We start from the raw sequence: 20,941 nt of genomic DNA on the forward strand, positions 1-20,941 counted from the left end.
AATAATCCCGCCCACCATCCCTCCGTCCCTCCCTCCCAGCCCCCGTTGGCGCGTGCGCAGTGTCCGCTTCACGGAGAAGCAGTTTGTTTTTTTCGTTAGCTGATTCGAGCCGAGCGGGGCGTACTCCCTTCTCCTCGCTCTCCTCTCCCGGCGATGTGGCCGCGCATGGCGGCGGCGGCGGCAGCGGCGGCAGCAACAGCAGTCGTGGCTCCGGCTCTCGCGTGGGGTTGACCGGCTAGCACTTCTGGCGCGCACCAAGATGGCGTGTGTGTTGGAGACGCCGCTCCGCATGAGTGTCTTGTCGGTGAGTGGAGGCCTGGGGCGGCGCGGCAACGGCGGCAGCCGCCGATCCTGGGGAAGGGAGTGAGGCGTGGCGAGGCTTCCGCGGGACGGCTCTCCCTTACCTCGGCCTGGAGGCGGCGGGTCCGGCCGTGCGGTGCCTGGCGGGGCGAGCGAGGGACTGCCTCCTTAGGTTGCCCGCCGCGGGTCCCGCCCTCGCTGGTTGCCCGTCCCGTCCTCGCCCTCGCCTCCCCCCGCGGCCTCGTCTTCGCACTGGCTCCCTTTCCCCTTGGCGGACGTCCGTGGGAAGGAGAGGGCGGCCGGGGGTGGGAGAGAGGGCTCCTCGGAGGGAGGGCGACGGCTAGCCGTGCCGCGTCAGACCACTTCTGCGTTTAATCCCTGCTCAGATGTCACAGGCATGATGGCAACCGGCCTCGTTGGATTCTTGTGGGAGTGAATAGCTTTCCCAGCCGCATTCTTTTCCTCTGCTACTTATGGCCTTGCATGGTTATTACTACTTTTTAATTTTTACTGTACTATTTCACAACGCACAAAAGGAAGTCCCCCATTGCAACGCGATTGTACCTTCCAAATGTAGCATTTTTCAATGCACACTCTGCCTTCGTGTTCTCTTGCCCATGTGCCAGGTTCATGAAGGTCCTGCTGCAGCTGTCCAGTCTTTAGTGGAGGTGTACTGTGTGACTTAGGCATCATTGCAAACTTGGCCACTTAACTTGTTGGACTTGTATGTCCAGATCTTTTAAAGAAAAAGTTTGTTCCAGTTTCAGTATCCATCCATAGGGATGCTGCCTTTGTACAAAAACTGGCAATTCCTCCTACTTTCACCCTGAGAAGAGAAAGTAGCTACATGTTCTGTTGCTTGTTGAACCTTATGCACAGGAAGTGAGTTGCGGTTAAAACCAATAGAAATGAATGAATTTAAACTAACTTACCTGGATTGAGGCTTGTATACAAGCTTTCTTTCAACTCACCCAAGTAAGAAACTGAATTGAAATTTTTGATTACATTTGCCAGGGGCTGTGTCAACTTCTGTCAGCTTGTTCTGTTCAATCCTGGTATGCTGTCTCTTGCTTGTGTGGACTCATTTATGATTCCATTCTCATTCCCTGGCAGCAGTCAGGCTTGATTACAAATCATATCAAAGTTTTTTACTCTTCTGACAAAATGCTAGAATTCTCTAGGATCTCCCTCTTGAATTAGATTGGGACAGAAAGCATTGCCTAGTTTGGTAGAAGAAAAATATTTCTTAATTGCAGAAAAGGGTTATTACCTAATGTAGTGATCTTAACTTCATTTTGATAGTTCTGATGTGTAAAACAATGCTTGATCCAAGCTAAAAACCAGGGCAGTCAAGTTGAACAAACTTTGTAAAGTTTTTAAACTTAGTGTCTCATAGTTTCTTTCTATGATCTAGTTGAGATTACTGCATTCCTGCATTGCAAGGGGTTGGACTAGCTGAGCCTTGGAGGTCCTTCAAACTCTGATTCTATGATTCTCTATCTGGATGGTGAAACCCTACAATAAGAGCAGTTTTCACAACATTGCACATCTCCTGCAAGATGTCACGGGGTGGTCCAGTTTACAAAGTGTTAATTGCACTAAACTTGTTAGTCTCTGAGATGCTGTACACTTTGTTGCTTGAGACTATTGCAGATCTTCTATTTACTTGATGCTTTTTCACTTCTGGCAATCTTGGTACATATCTCTTGGTTCCAGCAAAAATGAGCCATCATTTACAAATTGCTACCTTAGACAGTCAGATGGAGGCCCTAAAAGTTGCAGACAAGTATAATTCAGGTATTCATATAGCCACCTTTACAGGTAAGTATCAGCTGCAGAGAAATAAATAAAAGCTTAAGTTGAATTATGGGCAGTTTTTATTAATGCTAAACTTAATAGTGCTGCTTTTTCTGTCAAAAGCTTTTTGTAAACAATATCTATAAAACACCTATCTGCATTGAATAGGCTGGTTTCTGTCTCCCTCTCTCTATTTTGAAGTCTTATCCATCAAGGTTGAGCTTGTTGGTCAGTTATTGGGAGAACTGGATACCTAATTAAGTTCCCCACATAGATAGAGAACTGCTACTTGGATTAAAAGATTTGGAGAAAATCTCTTCTGCTGCTGCATCCTAAGTTTTCTGGATAGTTCCACCTCAGAATCCTGGCAGAACCTTTTATCTTTTCTTCCTGCTGCATAGCAACAAATTGGAAGTCTAGAAGCATTGTGGTGGCACTCCTTCCACTATGAGATTGTCTGCATTCCTGTGGATCTTGCTCCTCCACCATAGGTGACAGGAATGAGAATCGGGGTGAGGGTGTCTCCCCATTTTCTCTCTAGGCTCTGTTATTACAATATGGGATTAAATGACTATTCAGTATGTTGGCTGCCCCAAGGTGAGAGAGCCTGTTGGTGGAACCAGTCTCTCTCTCACCCCCACCTCCACAGGGTGAGAGATGGCAGGGGAGTGCATATACCCTAGGTAAGAGATAGGGTTGGCTTGCTTGTTGGAAAAGCAGTATACAAATATTAAATAAAATTAAAAGAGCACTTTGATTTTAGGAGTGAATGGGCTCATGTATGTAATAACCCAATAAAATCAGATTCATAGGCAGCAGCACCAAATGCTGAAGTGCTAGCTCTAGCAAGCACTGGAAAATATTTAAAATTTGTAATGCCAGCTTCAGAGTTTTCCAGTTGCTTCAGTCATCAAATGTCCCATTCTAGTTCATGGCACCTGAAAAGGGAGATGCACCCTGGTATATATAGTACAGGTAATGGTCAGACTTAGTGTGTGAGAGGTAATAAATAAAGATGATGATGGAGTTGGAGATACAGCATGCTGAATTCAGTAGCCAACTCCTCTGCTCATGCTTGGTCTTGAAAGTATATATATGAGAGCCATGTGCATATTAATTATGAAAGGAGAAAGTTATTTCCGCATTAACGTTTTGTCCAGAATCTTTAATTTCTTGGCAAAGAGATGTAGTCATTTGTTGGGGAAATCGCTGGGTTTTAAGTGAAACTGGAGCATAATCTGTATGCTGTTGGCCAATGGCTTTAAACTGTGTTCTGTGGAAACCCTCCAGAACGTATCTCAGATTCCTATGGGAAGATCAGCAAGAAAAAGATTGCCAGCCATAGGGCTGTGCAAGAAATCGCTGATATTGAAATGGCATTGAAATTATATCCTGATAAGTGTTTCAACAAGGCAATATACCTGTGAACAAAAGGTGGAGACTTGACAGCTTCCCAGGGGGTAGCTCAGCTGAATGAATACTTTGCAGGTACTTTGCAGGCACCAGCTCTTCTGTTTTGTTTGCTCGCTCTCTCTCCTCCCTCCCTCCAAAGCCCTCCCACAAACCAGCAAACTCTATCTTTCACACTGTCTCTTCTTGCTTTGTTTGCCCTCCCCTCGCTGAGAAATAAGGAGAGTGGCTGTCTGCAGCCAATTTACCTGTAACCCCTTGCAAGCACACAAACCAACTCTTTAAGCCAGGGGTCGGCAACCTAAAGCCCATGGGCCACAAGCGGCCCACGGGGGTCATTTAACCAGCCCCTGAGCCACTCCCGAACCGAGCCGCCCGCTCAGTGAGTTCCCGTGCACTGTGCTAAACTGGCGCAGTGCAGCGTGGGTACTCACTTCGGCGCCAGAAATCGTATCTGCGCAGATGCCGGAAATTGCAGGTGCACACGATCCAGCCCAGGGAGCGATCTCTGCTGCAGTGAACCTGCCCAGGCGAGGTAAACCTTGCAACCCCTGCTTTAAGCCTAACTTCCTCCTCTCACCCAAAAGAGCCCAGCTAATTATGCAGAGCCTGCTAACAATCCAGGAGGAACTAAAGTGCAATCTTCTACATGTTTGCTTGGAACAAGTTGCTTGGATTTGTAGGATTTCCATCTGACTATACATATGTAGAATCTGACTGGAATTCAAATAAGCTAAGAAATGTTGACAGTCTTAATATCAAACTAGGGGTTTAAAAAATCAGCAAAAAAGCAGGTTACAATGTTATTTCTCTGCAGAGCAAAATGTCTTTCAGATGCTGGAAATACTTATGCACATTCTGAAATTAGTTCTTCATATCTATTCTGTGAACTTGGAAAGTACGCATAGGGGATGTTTTTAAAAGGGCTTCAGTTGAACAGTAGCTCACTAGTGGATGATGTTCATCTAATACATCTGAAAGCAATATCTGACTATTTCTGATAATTGCTTATAACTAAGCATGGCTCCTGAGTGACTATAGTGCTTGTGCTTAAACTGGCATAGGTTTATATTTCTTACAGGAATTATTGTTAAGCATAATGGTTTATTTCAGTGCCAAGAATCAAAACATGCTCACTAATGTATTTATAAATGGGCTGATATGCAACACTGTGAGCAGAATTCCTGTCCTCCCTTGAAGCCCCCTACTAGGTTGGTGTGTGGGGTCTGTACCTGGGAAGAGAGGGAGGGGAAGTTTTGTGAGGTGTTCTGAGCTCACATTTGTTGGAAAATTCATACAAAATACTAAATTATATCAGTGTGTTAGCTTCCTATGTACTATTGCTTCCTTGAGTATTTAATTTTAGAATGCTAAATGTCTGTAAATGTCTTTGCTTCCAGGAAGTCACGGCTAGCAGTCGCCACTATGTTGACAGATTATTTGATCCTGATCCCCAAAATGTCCTGCAGGGTGTCATGTAAGTAATATCTACTTGTATGTTATCTTGCCATTAGTTCTGTGGGTTTGTGTGAAGCTTTTCCAGAGCTTGCTTTTACAGGTGTATAGCTGTGCTTTACTAAGGCTGCAGTACCGACTGCATTGAAGTCAGAGGTATTTACTTTTGAGTAGATATGGTTAGGATAACACTGTTAATCTTTTTCTTTTGATAGTATGAAGGTCTCTAAGTTGCTTTCTGAACTGTATTTATTACTTTATCTTCCAAGCCTGATATAAATCTCCTTCTTTGCTGTCCCATGCTAGTACTCACATGCACTTGGGATGAGAATCCCTACATAGAATATTTTAAAATACAGACACACTTATTGCACTTTGCAATATAGATGCAGCTGTAAGCAGCCTGGCCATTTCCAGGGGAAGAAAGCCCCCCACTGCCGGCCCTCTTCTAGCCACAGGAGTGGAGCTGGCTAGGGCTGGAGCCAGGTTTTCCTCCTCCTTCCTCTGCAGCTAGGGGGGCCTGGCTTACAGTAGTGTAAGCATAACTTTTATATGCACTGAGAAACAAACAAACAAAAAAAGCCATTTGGGACAGGGAGCTCATATATTTGACACTCACATAGGATAATTCTCATAATGCTAAACTGATTCAGCATACAGTCCAAATGAGGCCAATGAGGTAAGACTCTGGTGTTGAATTTGGAGACTCTGATTTATGAAATTGATTATTATAAATAATATACTAGCACAGTTCAGACACAAGAAGGAAACTATGGTTTCTTCCTCTGTTGTGAATTTGATATGGCAGGCCTCAAGCTTTAGCATCTCTTTCCCATGTCAGAGAAGGAGAAACTATTCTTGTATTCTTTTCTTATACCCTCCAAATCATGTGCTCAGCAATTTGTTTGGTTCTCAAAGTTTGATATTTATGACTCTAGAAGCCAAGCATCATCTTGGTAAAACAACATTGCCTAGTATCCACTAGTCCTTGCTTCTGGAAAGGTCTGGATGCTTAGGACTGTGTCCAGTGCTGCAACTCTGCTGGTGCGACTGACTTTTATGTGTTCTGTGGAGCTTCCTCTTCCTCTTTTGTCACCTTCATCCCCTTGCACTCTGAAGATAAGTGCTCCAGTGCTGGGAACGACCTAGAACAGATTTTGAAGACCCCAGCCAGGGCGGGGGGCAGGAATACAGAAGTCCTTTTTCAGCAGCAGAACCCCACAGGTGCAGCATTGGCCAGAAAGATTAAACTTCAAGTAAACAATCTTTAAGAAGATAGAATTTTTCATGCTGCATGACCATGGAGGGTCTGGATTATACTTCTAGGTTGTACAAAGATACTTCTTAGTAGCAAACCAATGTATATTTATTTAAACTATTTTTATTCCGTTCTTCAGCCAAAAAAGGCTCCCAGAGTGGCTTACAAATATCAGCAATAAAACAGTTCCTTCTCTCAGTCTTGCAACCTAAAGGGCATGACACACAAGGAAAGGCAATTGGGAGGGAAGGGGGGGTGGAAGCTAATTCTGCCACCATTTGTTAGTTAGCATTCTTTTAGTAACCATCTGAATTGGAAAGATTTCAGTGAGAGGTTGAAACAAAAGTTGATGGTCTTTTCAGAACAAGAAAAGTAAACCAGGAAAATAAATTTCTCAATTTGATTCTTTCACTGATCTGTTAAAAAATAATCTCACTCCTGCAAATAGCACTATTACACAAAGGAGGAAAACTAATAGCATATGTGACTGAGGATGCTATGTCCCCCCACATGATTTGACCCATAGCTTTCAAATGAGTAATGCTTTCGAGCCATTCCATGAGCTTTGCTGTGATAGGCCAACTCCATCAGTTCTCTCCCCTCAACTGTCACCTTGGGGCAGCCATTCCATTGGGCAGCCTAAGTGGAAGCAATAGGAAGCAATAGGCTCATTCCATCAACTTTGCTGGAGGTCCAGCTCCATCAAACACCTTCTGCCCCTGAAATTTGCCAGGAACAACTGTTTAGAAATTGGTGCCTGAGTTTGATTTTGATTTTCCTCTTCTTTCCCTGTTCATTGCCTATGTGTGTTGTGGTGTTTTTTTTAGATTGGAAGCCCATGAGTAGGGACTGTCTTATTGGATTGTATGTAAACTGGGAGCCTTTTTGGCTGAAGAGTGAGGTACAAATGCCCTAAAATATATAATCTTCTGACCCTTCTCCAGCTCTTTATGCAAATCTCAGAAGAATTCAAATGCTCCTCTCCTTCCTAAGCCTTGGACTTTAGGTAGTTACAGCTGTTTTAGTATATTAATCTGTTAGCCAGTTTCTCCAGACACTTTAAAAAGGGATTAGTGCATATACATCAAAATATGTACCTCTGGTAAACTGATAATGTAAACTAGTTTTGTGGCAGGTATGCTGAAAGAAGGTGATATTTGTCAGCTTTTGTTGCACTGAAACGTTTAATAGGTATTCTGTGATTGTCAGTAAAACTGAATTTCCTACTTTGGATGGTGGAAGCTGCCCTGTTTGGGATATGTGATAGTTCTGATAGATTAATAAGCATGCACTAAGTATAGCTATCCTATAATGAAGAGATTTATTTATATGGCACTATTTTTTCACATCTTACGTGTAACTTTTCTGTAAACTTGGGAGTGTAATGTCTTAAGACTACCATGTCTTTTTCTCTAAACACAGAAACATATTTGGCATTTGTTGAGCACTTATAAGATTTTGTCCATAAACATTTGAATAATGCAATCTTTTCTCTGTTGCCTTTTCTTGTTCTGTGATGTTGGTCATATGTGCGTGTGGAATTCTGTATGTTTTAGTGACTTACTGAATTCCAAATTGCTATCCTCATGTGAAATTCCATCTGCAGAAGTAGAAAAAGTCTGAAGTAGAACAAAAATTGCAGTATATTGGGGGAAAATATTTCCATTTTTGATCTAGAAGAGCATGTAATCACTTTCATGACCAATGACTTTGTTAATTAATTTGTGTATATGCCATACTGCTATAAAACTAGAAACGTATTACATATGTTATCATATCCCACTTTGTGATGGAGTAAAAATGGTGGCCAGCCTTCTTTAAGGTGGATTATTGCTCTAAAATCCTTCCCTTTTGGTTAAGCAAAATAGCCTTTAGGACACCACTTTGATTTCACCTACATTTAGCTGTCTGTGTTCCAAAAACAAAGCATTTTAACTCTTAATTGGTCTAGTTGGAACCTTTTGCTCCAAAGATTTTCAGCTGTGAGCCTTCAGAAGCAGTATTCATGTGCCGTATTTGCAAGTGCATATGGGCATAGCTTGACTGGATCTACATTCTTTAGGACTGCAAAATGCTTTGTTTGAAGATGTCACTTTGGTTTAAATATAATGTTATGGTTTCACAAGGTGACTGCAACTAATTTTACTTGAGTGGAGCTGTCAAATTACTTTTTAAGATGGGAGGAGGGACTGGCATGGGGAAAGACTAAAAGGATATATTTTATTGCCAGTAGGTAGATATTAGGAAATGTATATTGCAGATAGGTTTTGTAATGAAGTTTATAGCACTGAATGCAGAAGCAGATGGCTTCTGTTCACCATTCTTTAGCAGCACCTGCCTATATCTAGTATGCATTAAATGCCTCCATTTTCTTCACAGAATGGGGAGGAGTTGGGGGATGCATCTCAGTTTGTGCCAGAACTTGCAATTGTCATTTTTCTCTTAAACTGTACTTCATACTTGTGCAATGCCCATTCTGGCTTCATCAGTAAACAGAATAGAGATTTCTTGCTATACTTAGCCAGATAAAATTGTGTTTGATCATTGGTAAAACTACTGTATATCTGTCAGGAGGTCCTACACACAAGTAGGAATCCGGCAGAGACACATGCCTGGCTGGCATGTTCTCTCCCTCCTGGTCAGTCGTTCGGAAGACTCAAAGTCTTTTTCCAGCCCGAACATCACAGTGGCTGATGCCTCAGAGGCATCAGCACACTTCAGGAACAGCAGAGTATAGGCAGTCAGTGTAACATACTCAGTAGCTCAGCATTTTGGCTAAACTACTTTATTTACATATAATACACTCAGAGCATTCTAACTCAGCTCCTTCCTCATCAGCATCAAACAGGAAAGAGAAAGAACAAAGGACAAAAATCCTACATCACGGAAACACAGTAATAAAAACATCCTGTCTCCGTCACTTCCCACAATGTGGAATGAAAACACACACCGTCATGTGATAAAAACAATCCCATGATTGCAACACGGGGAAAGAATCCTAACAATATCTTGGTACTTCCTTCATCTCCTTTGATATTCAGATCCAGAATGTATTTGATCTTTATGGACTTCTATCACATAGGAAGAAAAGGAACTCATTCTGGTCACATGTCTTCCATCATCTTCATGGAACAAGACACAATTTTTCCTTAGTTATCTAGGTCCCGGACCCATAACAAGCTGAGGGTCCCAGAAGCAAATCCTATTTTAGCCATGAACTCAATAGTTGACTTTGAACGAAGTAATATCCATTGACCTAGTTACATATGGTGAGATACAACTTTGTGAATGTCCACTCAAGCAACATGGCTTCTTCTTCCTGCTCCCAGCTCCTTGCAGGCCCCCAGAATCAGATTTGGAGGATTAGTAGACCCTTGAGCAGATTTTGGGAGTACATGGGGAGCTGGAGAGGGAAACGAGAAACTAAAGTCCCATTGCACAAGTGAATTTCTGTTGCATAAGCGGACAGACATCATTGAATGTCACCCATAATATTATCACTATTGTTACTGTTATCCAAAATATAACATATATAAATTGTATAAAATAGAATTTTAAAATTGAAGGAGATAAAAATTAAAGCAGTTAAGTGTAAAACTAATAAATTTCTCAGCTGACATCGACATATCAACACACCTTCCCAGTTACTGATACAGTTGTGCATAATCTTGCACCTTATTACAGTGGTACCTTGGGTTAAGAACTTAATTCGTTCTGGAGGTCCGTTCTTAACCTGAAACTGTTCTTAACCTGAGGCACCACTTTAGCTAATGGGGTCTCCTGCTGCCGCCGGAGCACGATTTCTGTTCTCATCCTGAAGCAAAGTTCTTAACCCGAGGTATTATTTCTGGATTAGCAGAGTGTAACCTGAAGCGTCTGTAACTCGAGGTACCACTGTATTCTAAAACAATATGAAATTTATGATAATCAAAAGCATTGTTCTGCTTGCAGCATGGGAGGTAGTATGGCTCCAAAGATCAATTGCTGGAAATTACAATTTTTCAATTTTGGCTACAACAATCTCTGGCATGTCACGGGCTGATTTCAGATTACAGGACTCCCTGCCCATGTGTTCCCCTTCTGCTGGGATTCAAAAGTCCCTCTATAGGTACCATGTGGTTTGGGGGGCCTCGGTATCAGGGCGGATGGGGTGGGAGTGAGGCTAAGAGTATTGCTAGTGAGTAACATTACTTTCTCCCCCTGTGGTTGGTGGCCAGGGCTGACCTACTTCAGTGATATAAAGCTCATGACTGTTGCAAATTATTCAAAGACTTGCAGTACAGGGCTTACTCTGAGCACAGTGGGACTTCCTTCCATGAGGCTTTCTCCCTTGAAAGTGTGTTTAGTTTTACAACCTTAATCTCTTTAATTCACAACGCTATGAAATTTAGCAATGGCATGCTAGAAAATACATAGTCGTTCAATTGGAAACTTTAGCACTGTAATTTTATTATTAAAATATTTACTTAAATCTAAAACTGATGAACTTTTTCTTCCAATGCAAAGATGAGAAAGCTTTCAAGTAGGAAACAGTTACTAAGTTAATGTCATCATAAGAGATCAGTGTCATCTTGGGGAGATAAATGGGATATCATAGCTAAATGGTCATCTCCTCTTTACTCAAATGTGTGGAAAGACAGTCACTTGAGCATTCTTTGTTGCTTCTGCATAATATTTGAAAGGGTATTTGAATTGTACTGTCAATTGTTTTTAGAGGAACAAACGGTGTTGTCGTCCTCTAAAATTCTTATTAACATCATCACTTTCTTTGGTTCCAAAAGATTAATTCCTTTTCGGTATCAAATTGACTGATAAAAATATAGAGAGAAGTAGGCAAATAGCCTTTCTGTAAATGCAGAAAAGGTAAGATGATAGGAAATAAGTCTACATTCACTATGTTTGAATTGAAGTTGGAATGAGGAAATTGCTGGAAGAGACTAGAAAAGGTTTGAGGAGAGTAGCTACAAAGTGTGTGGTGCTGCATCATAAATATGATTGAAAGTTGATGGTTGGCATAAAGATTAGCATCAAGGAAGCTTTGTATGACTGTAATTTCCACTGAGGAAAATATTTCAGTATTTCATTCTACTGTGATTTTAAATTCAAGACAAGATAGGTTCTCATCTTATTACATATTTCCTTTCCATTTTTTCATTGACTGTGCACTGACTCTCTACATCCTTATTTTCTTGATATTGATAACTGTCCTTGTCAATGATTTCTTCACCTCAGCTCACCCCAGTATGTGAGAATGAACATCTCTGTTATTTAAATAACTGGGTCATAGAAAAATATCAGAGATTCAAATTGTTACTGAAAGTCGTGGGGACTGTTGCTTGGTTTGTTTGTTTTTTTAGTGCTTAGCTTTTTTAGAGACTATTGATTTTGGTGGAACTAAATTCTGCAAAATTGAGCCCTTAGTACCTCAGCATAATTTACTAGGGTCTTTCTCTTTCTGGATTTACAGAGATATGAAAAATGCTGTAATTGGAAACAACAAACAAAAAGCCAACTTGATTGTTTTGGGAGCAGTTCCAAGGTATGTCCTCTGCTACTCTCCTTTTCACTGATTCACAGCAGGTCTCAAGTTAAGCTATTAAGATACTGGGACTTTAATTTGACTGTCTGTCATTGCATTTGTCTTTTCTTCACTGTAGCTGAGATTAGTATGTCCAGTTCCTAGTATAAAACTAATTATGCATATACAATTATACTACAGAAGTTGGGTTTTATGGGTGATACCCACATTTCTCAGAAAACACTTTCCCAAACATACTTGATTAGTAAAGCCTCTTAAGATTCAATGCAATTTGAAACAGCTTTAAGTTTTCTCTGTATCCCACTTACCAAAAATAAGAACTGTATAACAAAACATATAATTTTTGTATTTCTGTAAGATGTTTCAGTTTGGGCTGCAAAGTTTAATGCCTTTTTTAGGTCATACCACGTTTTTTTGTAGCCCTGAATAAACATAAGGACTCTGAGACCTGCTGACTGTTAGTCTTGTATTGCATCCCTTTTGCAGTTTGTTTAGTATTCCTAGCTTCATGTTGCATTTTAAAACAACAAAAAAACAAACAAGAATGGGAACTGGTTGATTTCTTCTGGAAAACCCTTTAGTCGTAAAACATCAAAATAGTTGCATTTCAGTCTGTCTACCTGATGCTGATTATCCCCATAATTTTTTGGAACATTGTTTAGCATTTTTACTGGTTGGTGTCTTTTTCTTCTACAGTGGTACCTCGGGTTAAGTACTTAATTCGTTCCGGAGGTCCGTTCTTAACCTGAAACTGTTCTTAACCTGAAGCACCACTTAACCTGAAGCACTATTTCTGGGTTAGCGGAGTCTGTAACCTGAAGCATATGTAACCTGAAGCGTATGTAACCCGAGGTACCACTGTATTTTGTGGGTATTAGATTTTGCTATGTACAGTGGTACCTCTGGATACAAACGGGATCCCTTCCGGAGCCCCATTCGCATCCTGAAGTGAACGCAATTTGTCACTTCTGCGCATGCGCGTGATGTCATGTCGAGCGCATGCACGAGCGGTGAAACCTGGAAGTAACGTGCTCCGTTACTTCTGGGTCACTGCGGAGCGCAACCCAAAAACGCTCAACCCGAAGCTACTTCAACCCGAGGTATAACTGTATCCCATAAAAGTGTAAACATCAGTTTCAGTAACTGTCATTTATAAACATAATCAGCATACCTCAGCTACTTGGTGTAGGCACTTCATGAATCTCTCTTAAGTTTTATGATAATTAAAAAAATAGATGTTTGAAGACACATTAGCATGTATTTTTAGATATGCAAGTTTAACTGAATTGTGCCTCTTTTCCATGGAAGACACACATTTACTAGGCCATCTTTCAGAATTTTGTCAGGTTTTGCTGACACTGCCCTCTCTGTATGAATTAGATGTTATAATTAAAAAACAAACATAATTTCTGCATAAGGTGGCATGACTTCTGAAATCAGCTCATGTTAAAGTTCCTCTAATATCATTCACTTCAATAAGGTTTGTTTTGTAAATTTACCTTCAGACAAGAGTTTGTTTGGAAATTTTTCAAGACAAACTCTTAAACTAATATACTGTATCACATGGTGCAGTTTCAATTTACTTATAAAAGAAGAATGCTGCCACTTAGGTTCTTGACTTGTGCTGGGCAAAGGAAATGTGTACAGCTTATGGGATGTTGACTTTTGTTGTAATCTTCATGCTTTTCTTTCCTGCTATAGCATCACTGTACAGGAGGGCAATTTCCACAGCCACCACAACTTGATTCTTTATGTTGAATTCTTGTAGCCTTACTAAAACAAATGCAGTAACCCACTCATTTATGTGTACCTCTGTTTTGATAAATTGGACAGAAGGTACTGATGGCTGTTTGTCTGGAAGGAATTTTGTGTGTCTGATAACTTTTATCAGACTGTCAGTGACTATTTCTTATGAATTCTTAGTCACTGAAAACCAGTTTATAGAAAGGCAGTGTTATTTGGCATAACTCAGCTGTGAATCCATTGGCAAATGTATATTAATGTATAATACCCTCTATTTTTTCACTGTTAATGATTTATTGGCTTACCAGAATATAAAAGTAATTAAAGAAACTGTACATCATGAGTCTTCTGGAAAATCTGTTTTGAAAGTGCTCAGTATAAGTATAGTCCAGTATTTCTAGAGCAGTGAATTGGGGCTCCACTGTAATGACATATGGAAGTAAAGAGGCTGATAGTGCCCAAGACCCTGAGTTATGCTGGTTTGATCAGTCAGTTTCTTCATAATCACAACTTCTTTCATAACCATTGAGGTTTACTTGGAGCAGACTGGAAGGAGGCTGTTTTTGGAAATCATGGCATCTGTTTGATCCGATTTCACTTCAGCTTTTTTACAAATTAATGATGTCTCTAAATATTTGGTAGGCTATGACTTGACTTTTCAGTGATTGCCAGGTGTGCTCTTCCCTCTTGGATTGGTGCATTCCTCATCCTTCCCACTCATTGCTAGCTATGATTAACATTGCATCTGTACATTGTCAAATCTTAACCATACCTACTTCTAATCTTGGTATCAAACTATGTTTAATATTGCACGGTGCAGATTTAGCGCTAAGAAGGCAAAAGAATCATGCAATGCTGAGGAAGGGTAGTACGTGAGCCTCAGGTATGCATCCTGTCTCTTACCCATAATTAAGAGATCTGGAAGTGTTAGTCTGCAGTGAGCTATATTGAAATGTAGTTTTAATCCCACTCTAGAACTTCTAGAGATTCTTCTGTTGCTGTTGAACCAGACATAGCTAGAATCAGGCACTCCTAGCCACTGAGGTCAGCCTCAAGGGACAGTATTGGATCCAGGAGTACCCCTAAGCTATGATTATGTTGCTTCCAGGGGCATACAACTGCATCCAGAACAGGTCGGTTTTCCACCTAGTTTCAGTTTGTTGGGCCATTTCTCACCCATCACTGCCTGCAAACACCTGTCTGGCACCTCAGTGCCTCTTCTGATTCAGATAGAACAATGAGAGCAAGAGTTGGGTGTCATCTGCATATTGGTAACACTTCTCTTCAAAACCCTTGAAGACAGGCCACTGTGGCTACATGTAGATGTTAAATAGCATGTTCTATTAACCAGGAGTGCCTGGCGTGCTCTGGTCCATGGGGTCACGAAGAGTCGGACACGACTAAACGACTAAACAACAACAACATTAACCAGAAAGGAAATATGGTTATGGTGGTAATATTCATGAGGCCTATGCAGCAACCTTTTAAGAACATCTCATGATCTCCTGACAAGTTAGGCCAGAAAGTGTGTCTGCTTTTCTGTGAAGAATACACACAGAATGCACCTTTGTGTATTTTGCAGGGAGTTGGACTAGATGACCCATGGGATCCTGTCCAACTCTACAGTTTTATTAAACACCTGAGACACAGTTTTCCATTGTAATACCATAGGATTGCATCTAGAAGCTATGCTGAAACAGGCAAATGTTCAAAGTTCATTACTAGCAGAAAAATTCATGCAAAAATAAATTATGTAGGTGTGTTAATTTGTGTTCTGTAATTTGTAAGCACAAATGACACTTGTCAGCAGAAGTGGAAGCAAATTATAGGAGATGATCATCCATGCTTGGTTAAAGGTAAAGGTAAAGGGACCCCTGACCATTAGGTCCAGTCGTGACTGACTCTGGGGTTGCAGTTCTCATCCCGCTTTATTGGCCGAGGGAGCCGGCGTACAGCTTCCAGGTCATGTGGCCAGCATGACAAAGCCACTTCTGGTGAACCAGAGCAACACACGGAAACGCCGTTTACCTTCTCACTGGAGCTGTACCTACGGTATTTATCTACTTGCACTTTGACGTGCTTTCAAACTGCTAGGTTGGCAGGAGCAGGGACCGAGCCACGGGAGCTCACCCCGTCGCGGGGATTTGAACCACCGACCTTCTGATTGGCAAGTCCTAGGCTCTGTGGTTTAACCCACAGCGCCACCCAAGCCTGGCCTAATTGTAGTATAGTAATGTAGGAGAAAAAGGAATGGTATGTAAGGGAACAGGATTCATAAGGAAATGGTGCTTGCATCTGTGTACATGTACACACTGGCTTACAATACATGTAGTTGACCCTCATTTTAAAGAGAGGTTAAAAATATAGGGCTTTCCCCCCATCTTTCCCACCACTTCTAACCTGAACCCCAAGAAAACGGGGCTTATCCACTCCCTAAGAAAAGCTCAGCAACTTTGACCTGAACCCCTAAAAAACAGGGGCAGATCACTGCCAGTTTTTAATTCTGTGAGTAGATCTCAGTTTCTTGGAAGTTGGCCACCCCTGCTCTAGGGCAATTTGTCAATATTGACAATGTATGATTGCCTAATACTTCAAATTAATCAGCAGGTGAATGGAATCCTGCAGTGCATATGTAACATTGGACTTCTGTCTTCAAATACTCTTTATTTTTTAACTTTATTACATTTATATCCCACTTTTATTCCATTGTGAAACCCAAATGGTGTGCATGTGATTCCCAGGTGATCTTGGTGTTGACCAGACCAGCTTAGCTTCTAGCAGATGATTCTATTTTAAGTGACACACTCTTAGTGAAAATGCTCTGAGGATCAGAGTGCCTTTAGATTCCTCACAAAGAAAATAATCTTATGGGAGATACCTAAAAATGATAATGCTATTGATTCTAATGACTTCAGAGTAGTTGATTATGATGACCAAAGCCTATAATGCTATTATGTAGTTTGTGCAAGACTCTACTTGATATGCTAGGTGTGAGAAACTGATCATAGTGATAAACAGAGTCACTTCTTCCATTAAGCTTATCCTGTTAGGCTTGTTCATTCTCAGTGTTTGGAGTTGTTTGGACCTGCTGCAGATACTAAAGTTATTTTTTTAAAAAAAGATAATCACAGGCAACCTTTTCAACTCTTGTTTCTGGAATAAGCATTGAGATAGACCTGCAGAAGTGATGGCTTGGAATTGCTGTAATATTGAATTTTCTTCCCTTTACCACCTAGGAGAGTCGTCTTTTCAACTACTGTTCCTTACTCTTGGGGTGCAGGGTGGGTTTTGGGGAAAGGCTGTGTAGTTATACCTACCTGAGCCAAAGAATTAAAATGCTGCCGCAATGTTCATGTACCCAGAGCATATGAGTTAGCACAGACCTGCTGCATTTGTGTTCAATCTTTTATGCCATAGGAGTTTTTAACAAGTTCAGCATAATAGCTGGATGGGTTTACTTGTGGACTACTACTAATAATACTGGCACTGTTTGCCATCATGGTAAGTTATAGTGTGAAACAAACTGTGGTTTAGCTATGGTCAAATCCCACTTACCTCACTCTTTCCTTTACTCAAGCCAGAAGGGAACAGACCATAATACTGACTTGTCTCTACATGTGATCTAGGTTTTTTGAGCTGTACGCATGAGAAAGCAAATGGTTCACAGTAAAGCATAGTTTGTTTCAGTCTATGATTTACCATGATATGTGAACCAGACCACTGTAGTATTGAAATCTGAGTAATTGCATTTTCTGTGCATATTTTCAATGTTTTAGGTTTACACTTAAAGTGTAGTGTAGTGAATGTGACAAACACATCCATTATACAAGTTCACTCACCTGAAAGTGTGATTCACTGTGAAGTGCATTGAGTATACACTTTGGGGTATGTGTGATATTAAAATTTTAGTAGTGAAGTATGAATAACGTCAAGTATGGTAAGTGTGACTTTTTCTGCTTGACATCTTTTCATTGTTTTATATAAAAATGTCATTAAGAGTACAGTCATACCTCAGGTTACAGCCGCTTCAGGTTGCGTTTTTTTTGGGTTATGCACCTGCCGAAACCTGGAAGTACCGGAACAGGTTACTTCCGGGTTTCGGCGGCCGTGCGTGCGCAGAAACTCTGAATTGCAACCCATGCGTGTGCAGACGCGCCGCTGCAGGTTGCGAACGTGCATCCCACACGGATCACATTCGCAACCCAAGCATCCACTGTACTTAATTATCTTCCGTTGTTTCAGTAAGAGATCCAGTTAATCACTTTTCCATTATTGCTTGGAAGAGTTAAAATGTGTGTGTTTGCAAAGGGGAGGGATACCTTTTTTACATACCTTTTGTGTGCAGTCTTAAGCAAATGTGTGGAATGTGCTACTGAGATTCTTTCTGAAGAGGATTAATTAACAGAATCTCATGATCCTATTAAGGAATGTTCTTTTCTGTAGTCTCTGCATGGGATGTAAAGTAAGAGGTTGGTTTGTATAATTAACATAAATACGAAGTGGTTAAGTACTTGCAGTAATTAGTATAGGACAAGGAAGTTGAGGAAGAATGTCTGAATACATATAAGGTTGAGGCTGCCAGTCAGTTGACTGGTCCAAATTAGGTCAGTTGACTACTATCAAAAACAACAATATATCAAGGCTGCTTCTACTAGCCACCTTGTAGAACCATTGATATTTCTGAACAGGATCACAAGCAGTCATTGGGGCCATAAGTCTCTCTCTTTTGATTCCCTCTTACTTATTGCAGCATCCTGAGAATCTGCTGTGGCTATCTGACCTTTACAGAAGGTCAAGTAGTGGATTGGACTTGAGTCTAGAAACATATACATTTGTTGTTTGAAAATAATTTGTGTAAAAAATGAAAGTATCAAACTTAATGGATAAAGTATCTTTTGTTAATATTTTTTAAAATAAAACAACAAAAAACCTTGTCTATTATTTGACAAGTCTGTTGACCAAATCTCTTTTTACTGGTCAAATGCTTGAATAGTTAACATTTCTGTGGATATGAGTGCAAGAGTATGGTAGTTACATAGGTTAAACGATCCATAGGATCAAATATTAATCTGTCTTGGAAATAATATTTTAACCATTTAGAAGGATAAATCATGGGGCAGTTCTCCCTAAGACAGTGGTTGGAACAAAAATTTGTAGAACTACTGATAGTTGGAATTATATACTTCATCATACTTGTTTTATTTGTGTTGTGCTTTCTTGACTGTTACCTGTGTGGTTTATTTTTTTATTGAATAAAATACCTTGACAAAGCAAAAAGCCTAAATAATTACTCTCTTTTAAAAATCTTCCTGGGAAATGGCAAATTCAGATTGTTGCAGAAAAATGATTTTAGAAACTTTGGGTCAAGGAAATATTCCTCTGATATCTTGAATTAAACCAGGGTTCTTCAAGCTTGGCCCTCCAGCTGTTTTAAGGCTGCAGTTCCGATCATCCCTGACCACTGGTCCTGCTAGCTAGGGATCATGGGAGTTGTAGGCCAAAAACATCTGGAGGGCCGAGGTTGAGAAAGCCTGAGTAGTAAACTGATCAGATGAGTTAGAACCTAGGCCAAGAATGGGAGGAAAAAAATCCTTTCTTGAAGTAATTTATTAGTCTGAGGGATTAAAGGATGTTATGTTTTTATTCTTATGTTTATAAGTAAGGAAAAAAGGGCTTTGAATTATAGAGTTTTAAGAGAATCTTAATGGTCATCTAGTCTAACCTTCTGCCAAATCAGGAATCTACAACCACCATATCCCTGATACATGACTTTCAGTCTCTGCTGCTAAGGAAAAATCTGCAGCCTTTTGAAATGGTTTATTCCACTGTACAAGCTGTTAAGACATCAGTTACTCATAATATTTAGTCTAAATTGTTTTTCTTATAATTGTGCACCCACTGGTTTGGTTCCTCTCGGCTGCAGGAAACAAATTAGAGTAATCTATATGACAGCCTTTAAAATGTTTGTAGATAGTTATCTTCTTGATACACATTAAGAGTAGCACACATACACATTAAGAGTAGCACACATTCTTAGCACACATTAAGAGTAGTTTGAGCAGTTTATCTAGCCAGACTGTGTGTAGTGCCTTGTGGATCTGAGTTGGTGAATACTGCTTCTAAACCCTTGAACCTCTGAGTGTTTAATCAGATGGGTCAGATTTTGTTATGACCTCATCATCACTTTCTGTTGGGATGTTTTATATTCCTCAGTGTACCATTCTCTGGGTGATGAAACTGTGGCTTTAGGAGGATAAATGATGTATTACAAGCATTTCTTATAGATGAAGGTGGCAGAGAGCCATGACTGTATGTTCTAGTTCAATGAATGGATCAGTCTCTCTGGTCTTTGTCAGTTTCTGTTCCTTTCTGTTTCTGCGTTAATCTGCATTTTTATTAGCTTCTGTGAAAATTTATATTTAAATATGTATTTTATTATCACAAAATAAATCCAAATGCAAATATGAATTATCTTGATGTATGTATTTCTAAACTTATTTAATCCTAAATGCACATTTTAGTGTAAATCTTGAGCAGTGAATTGTATCACGAAATTTTGACAAGTGCAAAACCCAAAGTACTGTGTTCAGGTCCATGTATTAGTCTGGGAAGTGCAAATTAGGCTAGTTCTCTTAAGAATATAGGCCAAACAAAGTTCTGCATCCCTATCTAGTTCTTTGGGCAAAAAGGGGGCTGATTAAGTCTTAAAGGTTTTGAAGCTTCTCTCAGTTCTGGCTTCCTTCCTCGTTAAAGGGGAAAAGTCATACAGGTGACTTTCAGGAGTAGTGAGGTGGCACAGGACTAAGAAGCTTGGATAAATGGCATGGTGTTAGGTATCTTGTAGTGGCATTCTACCTGCAACAGCTTTTGCTTTTCACCTTCCATCCCCAATCTTTCTTTTAGTCTGAAGTGGCAGGATACTGACAGCCAAACTACACATTTAGCTGTACATGCTTTTAGACAAGCAAACCTAAGCCATCCACTTTGACAGTGATACTTTGAGTTCTTGTGAGTTAAAAATGGCATGAATATTAATTCAGTGTTTCATATTTTTATGCTAATTTGGTTGATTTGGTCAGTTTGACTGTATACAAGGATTGTGCACATGGCACTATAGCTATTGAATTAGGCACCTCAGGCAGCATTCAGAGCTGTTTCTGGAAGAGGGCATTCTGGTGAATGCCTGTTTCTGGAAGAGGGCATTCTGGTGTGATCTTCTGAAATGGGATACTTTCCTAATAAAGTAAGGCTTTAATCCTAACCCCACTTACCACGGGGTCATACCCATTAAATTCAGTAGGATTTGCGAGTGAACATGGATAAGATTGCATTGCAAAACTCTGAAATACATCTCAGAAAGATGAGGGACGTAAAGCTGATCCTTATTCATGGTGACTGATAAAGTAGTCATCTGAAAATACATTTAGATTTAAAAGTCC

At 40.4% G+C, this 20,941-nt stretch overlaps 1 protein-coding gene across 3 annotated transcripts in view; it reads left to right on the forward strand.

Annotated features, from left to right (window-relative positions):
• Positions 1 to 103: 103 nt before the first annotated feature.
• The window catches only part of ARMC8 (armadillo repeat containing 8), a 52,940-nt gene continuing 32,102 nt past the window's right edge, over positions 104 to 20,941 (forward strand). The window contains exons 1-3 of one of the 3 annotated variants that reach the window (XM_081006676.1): positions 105 to 304; positions 4,908 to 4,984; positions 11,688 to 11,759. In XM_081006676.1, the coding sequence (XP_080862802.1) occupies positions 260 to 304; positions 4,908 to 4,984; positions 11,688 to 11,759 (194 nt within the window). In that variant the 5' untranslated portion in view covers positions 105 to 259. Of the gene's footprint in view, positions 305 to 4,907; positions 4,985 to 11,687; positions 11,760 to 20,941 lie in introns of all 3 variants that reach the window. The other 2 variants (XM_081006675.1, XM_081006677.1) reach the window with 2 other exon arrangements.

The sequence above is a fragment of the Podarcis pityusensis genome, assembly GCF_964106645.2.
Source record: "Podarcis pityusensis genome assembly, chromosome: 5".
NCBI classification, from domain to species: domain Eukaryota; kingdom Metazoa; phylum Chordata; class Lepidosauria; order Squamata; family Lacertidae; genus Podarcis; species Podarcis pityusensis.